Source organism: Nicotiana tomentosiformis, chromosome 9 (assembly GCF_000390325.3).
Source record: "Nicotiana tomentosiformis chromosome 9, ASM39032v3, whole genome shotgun sequence".
In the NCBI taxonomy this organism is placed as follows: Eukaryota; Viridiplantae; Streptophyta; class Magnoliopsida; order Solanales; family Solanaceae; genus Nicotiana; species Nicotiana tomentosiformis.
Window position 1 is genome coordinate 45074688 of NC_090820.1, and position 9621 is coordinate 45084308.

A 9621-nucleotide genomic window follows, 5' to 3' on the forward strand; every position below is an offset into this window, starting at 1 on the left:
GGTTTGTCTTATCTGAAGGCGAGGGAAATGATCTCAAAAGGGTGCATTTATCATATTGTGCAAATTAGAGATGTAGATGTTGAGATACCTACACTTCAAACTATTCCAGTAGTCAAAGAGTATGTAGATGTGTTTCCTGATGTACTTCCTGGTATTCCTATAGAGAAAGAGATTGATTTTAGCATTGATTTGCTTCTGGGAACTCAACCAATATCCATCCCTCCATATAGAATGGCACCTGCCGAATTGAAGGAGTTGAAAGAGCAGTTAAAAGATTTGCTGAAGAAAGATTTCATTAGACTTAGTACCTCACCTTGGGGTACTGAGTACTGTTTTTGCTAAAGAAAGATGGCTCGCTGAGGATGTGTATAGATTATAGACAGTTAAACAAGGTAACTATTAATAATAAGTATCCACTCCCAAGGATGGATGACTTGTTTGATAAGTTGTAGAGGGCTAGATGCTTTTCAAAGATAGATTTGAGGTCGAGGTACCACCAGGTCAGAGCTCGGAGAAAGATATTACGAAGACAGCCTTCAGGACCCGATATGGCCACTTTGAGTTCCTTATCATGTCCTTCGGGTTGACGAATGCATCCACCGTATTTATGGACTTGATGAATAGCCTATTCCGACCATTTTTAGATATGTTCATGATATTATTTATTGATGATATTCTGGTTTATTCACATTTAGAGGAGGATCATGCGGACCACCAGGGAGCGGTACTCCAAACCCTTCGTGATCGTAAGTTGTATGCCAAATTTTCTAAATTTGAGTTCTGGTTGAAGTTTGTAGCATTTTTGGGGAATATTGTATCCGATGAAGGTATAAAGGTAGACACCCAAAAGATTGAGGGCGTGAAATTAGGGCCTAGACCTACCACTCTGATAGAGGTTCGAGCTTTCTAGGCTTAGCAAGCTACTATCGGAGGTTCGTAAAGAGCTTTTCTTCCGTTTCGGCACCATTGTCAAAGCTGACTCAAAAAGCAGCTAAGTTTCAGTGGACAGAGTCTTGCGAGAGGAGTTTCCAAGAGCTTAAGAACATGTTTACCTCAGCGCCAGTTCTAACACTTCTAGAGGGTCCAAAGGGTAATGCTGTGTATTTTGATGCCTCAACTGTCGGATTAGGATGTGTCCTAATACAACATGGGAAGGTAATTATGTATGCTTCAAGGTAGTTGAGGAAGCATGAGAGGAATTATCCGACCCACCACCTCGAGTTAGCTGCGGATGTCCATGCAGTTAAGATATAACGGCATTATTTATATGGTGTCATGTTACTGTATTTACAGATCATAAAAGCTTGCAATATATATTCAAGAAGAAATAGTTGAATTTGCAAGAGAGGCGATGGATAGAGTTGTTGAAATATTACGATGTGAATATTCTCTACCATCCAAGGAAAGCTAATGTTATAGTAGATGCCTTCAGTCACCGATTTATCGGTAGCTTAGCACATATAGAGGCTGAGAAAAGACAATTAGCTAGAGAGATTCATCAATTGGATTGTTTGGGGGTTCAGTTAGCAGATTCTGACAACGAAGAAGCCCGGAGGGTTAATGTAGACTATAGAGATCCCGATGTGGAAATGGGAGGCGATAAACATGGACTTCATCACGGGTTTGCCTCATTCTTATTATAAATTCGATTCTATATGGGTGATAGTCGATAGGCTCACGAAATCATCTCATTTCCTACCGGTCAGTTCTATATATACAACTAAAGATTATGAGAATTTATATCTTAAGGAGATAGTGCGGCTATACAGAGTACCAGTATCTATTATATTTGACTGTGGGGCCCAGTTTACAACACATTTCTGGAGGTCATTTCAGAAAGGTCTAGGGACTCAGGTGAATCTTAGCACATCTTTTCATCCACAGACTGATGGATAAGCCGAGCGCACAATTTAGACGCTCGAGGATATGTTACGAGCATGTGTGTTGGATTTTAAAAGAAGTTGGGATGAACATCTCCCTCTTATAGAATTTGCATATAATAACAGTTACTACTCCAATATCCAGATGGCTCTGTACGAGGCTTTGTATAGGCATAAGTTCAGATCTCACATAGGGTGGTTTGATGTTGGAGAATCTGGGTTACATGGGCCAGACTTGATTTAACAGGCCATAAAGAAGGTAAACCTTACCCAGGGGTGACTGTTGGTAGCCCAGAGTCGTCAGGAGTCATTTTATGATGTGTAGCGACGAGACTTAGAGTTTAGGGTTGATGACTGGGTGTTCTTAAAGGTATCTCCTATGAAGGTTGTGATAAGGTTTGGCAAGAAAAGCAAGCTTAGCCTACAGTATATTGGGCCTTATAGCATTATTAGGAGAGTGGGACAAGTATCTTATGAGTTAGATTTGCCCTCGCAATTGGAGTCTGTCCATCCGATTTTTCACGTATCTATGCTATGGACGTGCATTGGCAATCCTACCCGAGTGGTGCCCACTAATGATGTACATATTACAAAGGACTTATCGTACTAGGAATTTCCAGTTGCCATCCTAAATCGACAAATCTGCAATCTACACAATCAGTAGGTTGCCTCTGTGAATGTTTTATGGAGAAGCAAGAACGTGGAAGAGATGACATGGGAAGTAGAGGAAGAAATGAAGTCTAAATATCCCCACCTGTTTTAAACTTAAGATATGATTCGATATGGGATACTTCATCACAACTCTATTCAGGCCAGTAGGTCACCAGGTAAGCTCTTATTTTTGACTTTAAGTATTTATGATTGACGGACATGTGAGGCCAAGTGTTGCTATTTATAGATATTGACCATATGTAGCATGTATAGTATATTTTCTGGCTATGCAGGTTGGTTTTCATCTAGTATACGGAGGAGACTTTTGCAAAATTTTCCAAAGTCTCTAAGAGTAAACATTCGAGGATGAATGTTCCAAAGGAGGGGAATGATGGTACACCCTATATATTTCGTACGTAATAGTGCGCCGTAAGCAAACTAATGTAGGACAGAAAATGAGATCATCTTTGAAAGTATTTAAAGTAATTTAATCATGTTACCTCGGAGGTTACAAATGTTAAAGATCATGAACAACAAGTACAAATAGGGTTGGCAGGTTCAGAAGCTAAAGGAATTGAAGAAAATAATATTTCGTCGAAAGTCGACAAGTTAGGAATGTTGTAACATGTACTTTTGGGGTGATACTAGGGTGATTAACATGATAAGTAGGTTATGTTACGAGTTATGTTAGTAGTATGATAGTCGTGTGTTATTTTTTGTGTCAAGCGAGTTGTGTAACAAAAGTCGATGAAAGTCATCACAAGTTACGTTCATAAGTTTTACTGAAATTTGGGTCAAATATAACTGCGATTTTCTCCCAATATACTTAGAGTTACGGGGTGTTCCACCCATCATGTTGAATATCTATGAGTCTATTTTCAAACGCATTAAACCGTTTTCTAGTAGAAAGAAATATGCGTTTTTGCGAGACTACGCAGACTGCTAGGTGACAAGTAGGTGTGTCACCTACTTGCTTAAATGAGAGTCCAAAAAGGGGATATTTTGGGTCGTCCAAATATCCCATTTTATGGATTATCTACTGAAATATAACATTCATTATATGACACAATAACCAGACCTAAAACCCTGCAAATATCCTCCCAAAAATTGCCCACAAACCCTAATTGATTTTCTCTCCTTTTCAAGTTCTAGTTGGAGGTAAAACCTAGAGTTTGAAGAACCAAAATAGGAGATGAGCTATTCAACAAATAAGGTAGGTTTACTACTATCTTTCATACATTGTTTCTGCTGGATATGTATAGAAAGTCGTTATATAATTGTAAGAACCCACGAGACGGTGATCGGAAGCTGTGAGTTCGGGTTATTCACTTGTTGCGGACTCTTTTGTGGACTGTTTTGTGTTGCTGTTGGATTGCGTGTTTTACTACTATTTTATGGAGTTTTGAAGGAGTAAGGGTGTGGATAAACACCACATAAATTCAGGTTGGTGGTCTGGTCGTTCGTCTTAACATTTTCGGTCTGTTTGACACTACTACGGTGGTCCTTTTGTGTATGAAGATATTGGAGTGTGTTTCGATATATTAGTATTTTGTGGTGTATATAAGGTTAGAAAATAATGTATATATGTTAAAATTTTTGTGTTCTTGTGGTGTCTGTGTATACATAGGGGAAATGCTACCCGTTCTAATACAAAATAAGCTTGTCGTTCGTTGTGCGATAGTTGTACCTTTTGTAACTTAATGATAGTATTATTATCATTATTGTTTATTAAGGTAAAAAGTATCGAGTTCAACATGGTGATTGGAAATAGTGTGATAAGGTATGTTAAGGATAAACCTTTCTTCATTTTGGCATGATCCCGTAACTACATGAGTTTGATAACGAGGAATAAAGAGAAGTTCGTATCCCTGATTCCTTTATCTCACTAAACTCAATGGGAGGATTTCTAATTTAGACAAATGGTCAGCTACCTGATTCTCCGTCCCCTTTTTATCTTTTATCTTAAGATCAAATTCTTGCAGAATTAAAATCCATCTTAACAACCTAGGTCTAACATCCTTCTTTGTTAAGAGGTATTTCAAAGCAGCATGATCAGTGAAAACTGTGACCTTAGCTCCTATCAAATATGAACGAAATTTATCAAATGCAAATACTACTGCTAGTAACTCTTTCTCTGTTGTGGCATAATTAAGTTGAACCTCATTCAATGTTTTACTAGAATAGTAAATGGGACAAAAACTGTTATCTTTTCTCTAGCCTAAAACAGTTCCTACTGCTATATCACTAGCATCACACATAACCTCAAAAGGTTGATTCCAATCTGGAGACACAACTACAGGGGCATTTGATAACTTTTTCTTAAGGGTCTCAAATGCATCTAGGCAATCACCATAAAATTAAACTTAGTATCTTTCATCAAGAGGTTAGTCAGCGGTTTTGAAATCTTTGAAAAGTCTTTTACGAACCGTCTGCATAAACCTGCATGACCTAGAAAACTTCTAATGCCTTTAACAGTTGTGGGAGGGGATAATCCTGCTATAAGATCAACTTTAGCCTTATCAACTTCTATCTCTTTAGCAGTGATTTTGTGTCATAAAACAATTCCCTTAGCAACCATAAAATGACATTTTTCCCAATTAAAACTCAGGTTTGTATCTTCACATCTCTTAAGAACTAACGTCAAGTGATAAAGACAATGCTCAAATGTTTTTCCAAAGAGTGTAAAATCATCCATAAAAATCTCGATAAATTTCTCGATCATGTCTGAGAAAATTGCTGACATGCAACGCTGAAATGTAGCAGGGGTGTTGCATAAGCCAAATGGCATTCTTTTATAAGCACATGTTCCATGTGGACATGTGAAGGTTGTCTTATCTTGATCTTCTGGTGCAATTTGTATCTGGTTATACCTTGAATAGCCATCAAGAAAACAATAAAACACATATCCTGCAATTCATTCCAACATTTGATCAATAAATGGCAAAGGAAAATGATCTTTTCTAGTAGCATCATTGAGACATCTGTAATCAATACAGACTCTCCATCTTGTGACAGTCCTGGTAGGTATGAGTTCATTATTTTATTTTTAATAACTGTCATACCTCCTTTCTTTGGCACTACCTGAATAGGACTTACCCAAGGACTGTCTGAAATAGGATAAATGATACCTGCCGCCAGAAGTTTTACAATCTCCTTTTTTACCACTTCCTGCATTGTTGGATTCAATCTCCTTTGGGGTTGGACTATTGGCTTGTAGATATCCTCCATGAGGATTCTATGACTACAAACAGTTGGATTAATCCCTTTGATATCTGCTATTTTCCATCTAAAGGCTCATTTGTGTGTTTTCAAGACTTCAATTAATCTTTCTTCTTGTTCTGTAGTCAAAGAAGATGAAATAATCACTGGACACTGATTTTCTCAAGATAAGCATATTTTATATGTGATGGGAGAATTTTGAGATCGATATTTTGGTTGAACTTCTTCTGGTTGCATCTCCTGATCCTCAGAATCCTTTTCCAATATTTCAGCTTCTCTTCTGATGGTGGGATCATCATCTTGTATGGTGCCTGATTTGTCCAAGCATCTTTCCATCAAGTCTGGAGTTAATTGATCATCTATAAATTCATCTATAAGATAACTAATCATGTCAATTGAAAAGGATGAAGATGATGACTCATCTCTGGAAAATCTTAGTATCTTTTGCATGTCAAAAATGACCATTTCTTCATCAACTCTTAAAATTAGTTGTCCTTGATGAACATCTATAATTTCTCTACCTGTAGAAAGAAATGGTCTACCCAAAATAATTGGTTCATTTAGGCACTCCTTCATTTCAAACACTATAAAATCTACAGGGAAAATAAGTTTATCTACTCTCAGAAGTACATTTTTAATTATTCCCTTAGGTTTCTTAGTACTCTGATCTGCAAATTGAAGAGAGACACCAAGATCTTTCAACTCACCAAGATTTAATTTTCTAAAAATAGAAAATGGCATAAAGTTTATTGAAGCTCCAGAATCACAGAATGCTTTTTCAAAATACATTCCTCTGAGAGTGCATGGAATTGTAAAATTGCTTGGGTCACCTAGTTTTTGCGGTAGCTTATTTTGAATTATAGAACTACATTTTTCTGTTAGAATTACCACAAAAACTTCTTCTAATTTCCTTTTGCTTGATAAAATTTCTTTTAGGAATTTGGCGTAAGAAGGCATTTGCAACAAAGCATCAGTAAAAGGAATATTAATGTGAATCTGTTTTAAAATCTCTAAATATTTTGCAAATTGACTATCAAGCTTTTCTCTCTTCATTGTTTGTGCAAAAGGAATTGTCACAGGGAGAGGTGTTATTTTTTCAATATTCTTATCATCATTTTTCTTGATTTCTTTATCTTCTAATTGTTCAGAGGGTGTTTCAAAATTCTTACACTTGTTTACCTATTGTTCTGACTAGTTCTTTTCTTGTCTGACATAATTGGGTTCATCAAGCTCCTTACCAGATCATAAGTTGATAGCCTTAAGGTGTTCCTTTGGGTTTTTCTCTGTATTGCTCGGTAAGGGGCCTTGAATTGTTTGACACAATAGTTGCCAATTGGGTCAATTGGATTTCCAAATTTTTAAGGGCTGAATTTTGGCTTTTCATTTTTTCATCAGTGACGTTAATATATTTGTACAAAAGGTCATCAAGACTTAGATGTGTTTGCTGAGGCTTTTGCTGATATGGAGCTGCTTGCTGATAAGGTCTGAAATTTGGTTGCCCGTGGTTTTGATTTTGGTAACCAGGTGGGCCTTGTACTTGTGGCTTTTGGAAGCTCTGAGAGTTCTCAGCACCATTTGGATTGCTCCATTGAAATCTTGGATGTTTATGTGCCATTGGACTTCCAAAGGGTTACTGCTTGTAATCGATTGCATTAACCTGTTCGTCATTTCTATTTAGTGCTTGGCATTCATGATTCAGATGATTTTCTCCACACATATCAAAAGCCTCACACTGGCTTAGTTGTTTTGTATTCACCTGAAAAGATTCATTTGTTTTTTGTGCCAAAGCAAAAAGCTGTTGTGTTAGTGTGTTTAAAGCATGAACTTGATTTACCGTAAAGACCTTTATGACGATTACACTCTCAGATAAACATTGAATGGCATTTCCAGAAATTTCATTCAATAACTGCAATGCTTCGTCTATGGTTTTTCCCATCACAGAACCTCCTGGAGTTGCATCAATCACATTTCTAGAAGAGGGTTTTAACTCGTGATAAAATATATACAATTGCATGTGTTAAGGAATATCATGGTGCGGGGATTTTCTTAGCATTGCTTTTAATCTTTCCCAAGCTTGATAAACTAACTCAGTATCAGTCTATAAGAAATTAGATATGTCTTGCTTTAGCTTTATTGTTTTAGCAGGAGAAAAATATTTATTCAAAAACTTCTGAGTCATCTGGCCCCATGTGGTAATTGACCCTTGAGGTAAACTTCGCAATTATATTTTGGCATCTCCTTTTAAAGAAAAAGGAAATAACTTAACTTGATAGCTTCAGGAGGTACTCCATTATACTTAACAGTTTCAACAAGTTCCAGAAAATCAGTTAAATCACTGTGTGGATCTTCACTTGAATCTCCAGTGAAGATACAAGATTGTTGAATTGTTTGAATCAGACCGGTCTTGATTTCAAAGTTGTTGGCTGCCACTGGAGGCTTCCTGACACTATATTCACAGTTGAAGCGGTCAGGTCTAGTATAATGCCTTAGGATTCTGTTTTCTGGTATTGGTGCAACTTCATCAAGCTGGTCTTCTAAATTGATCGTTGGTGGTACTCCGGGTAGATTGTTATCATCTTCTAATTGATGCTCCATTCTGTCACAAGTTATGCTTTGAGAAGATAATGCTTGTTCTTTCCTGCGCAATCGAAGAGATCTTTCAATTTTAGGATCGTAATTAGCCAACTCTTTTGCAGAAGAACGGGTCATAAACTGCTTAAAATTTTGAAAGTAAAAACAAATTATATTAATTCCCAATGTAGTGCTAGCAATTGATAACTAAATGAAATAAAATTTCAAAGATAGATAGTTAGTGAAGAAAAACAAATACCATAATATTGTAGATAATAATACTAGTAATTAGGCTAGTAATAAAATATAAAAAGAAATATATAAAAACAATGAAACTAACAAGTAAGCGTTAGTAGTAATACTAACAACTAATTGAGATAATAGAGAATTATTAAGTATAAACAAAAGTTGGACTACTGAATAATAATAGTTATCAGTGAGAATAATATTGTAGAAGTACTAATGATAATAATAATAATAATAATGATAAGAAAATAATAATACGTAAACAACAAACTATATTGAAAATAGAAAGAGAAGTACGTCAAAGTACTAGCAATGAGAAACAAAAAATGATACAAAATGTGATAGTACTAGAAAAAATTAAACTAAATATAATGAGGGAAAGCTTATGATAGCAATAATAGGAAGAGGTACAATTAAATTTATTTTTAAAGTGTTGTTACAAAACAAAAATGATATTATTAATATGTAGTGATAATATTAACAGAAAAATAACAATAATAAGATCTCAAATTAGTAACAAAATATTAAATCTGAAGTAGATGTATGCCAATCCCCGGAAACGATGCCAAAATTTTGATGAGGCCAATGTGTATAGGATATTTCTGCTCGTACTTTGTCAAATTCTAGAATAGTTTAAGATATCGTCCCACAGAGATTGGAAAATCTATGCTACAAACTTGTATTATTTTAGCTACTATTTGAGAGAGCCAAATTGATGGAAAGAGAGTAGGATTTAGAATTTGTAAATTACTTAAACAAAAATAACATTTGGAAAATTTATATTTAAAAAGTGTTGGGAATCATTGAATTCACTTGACAATATTTTTATAATGAAATCACAAATTTTACATATATTTCACTAATGGATAATTGCGTATTTCTAATACAATTATACTTTGCTTACTAGAAAGTAAACAATTAATAATACTCTTTGAGATTATATTATTAACTGCCTTACGACTAGTGACGATAAGACTGAAATATATATCTTGCCTGAATTGTGCCAAGAAGAAGTAAAGACCTCTTGAGATTCTCTTTACGAAAATATCAATGA

General features: G+C 35.6%; 1 protein-coding gene across 1 annotated transcript; it reads right to left on the reverse strand.

Annotated features, from left to right (window-relative positions):
* Positions 1 to 5912: 5912 nt before the first annotated feature.
* On the reverse strand, positions 5913 to 6803 carry LOC104091287 (uncharacterized). The gene has a single exon (XM_009596602.1). The coding sequence runs from the start codon at positions 6801 to 6803 to the stop codon at positions 5913 to 5915; it is 891 nt and encodes a 296-aa protein (XP_009594897.1).
* Positions 6804 to 9621: the final 2818 nt, after the last annotated feature.

What these genes read in the sequence shown, in the direction of transcription:
- LOC104091287 (XM_009596602.1), bottom strand. Translation starts at nt 6,803, where the DNA reads ATGAAGAGAGAAAAGCTTGATAGTCAATTTGCAAAATATTTAGAGATT.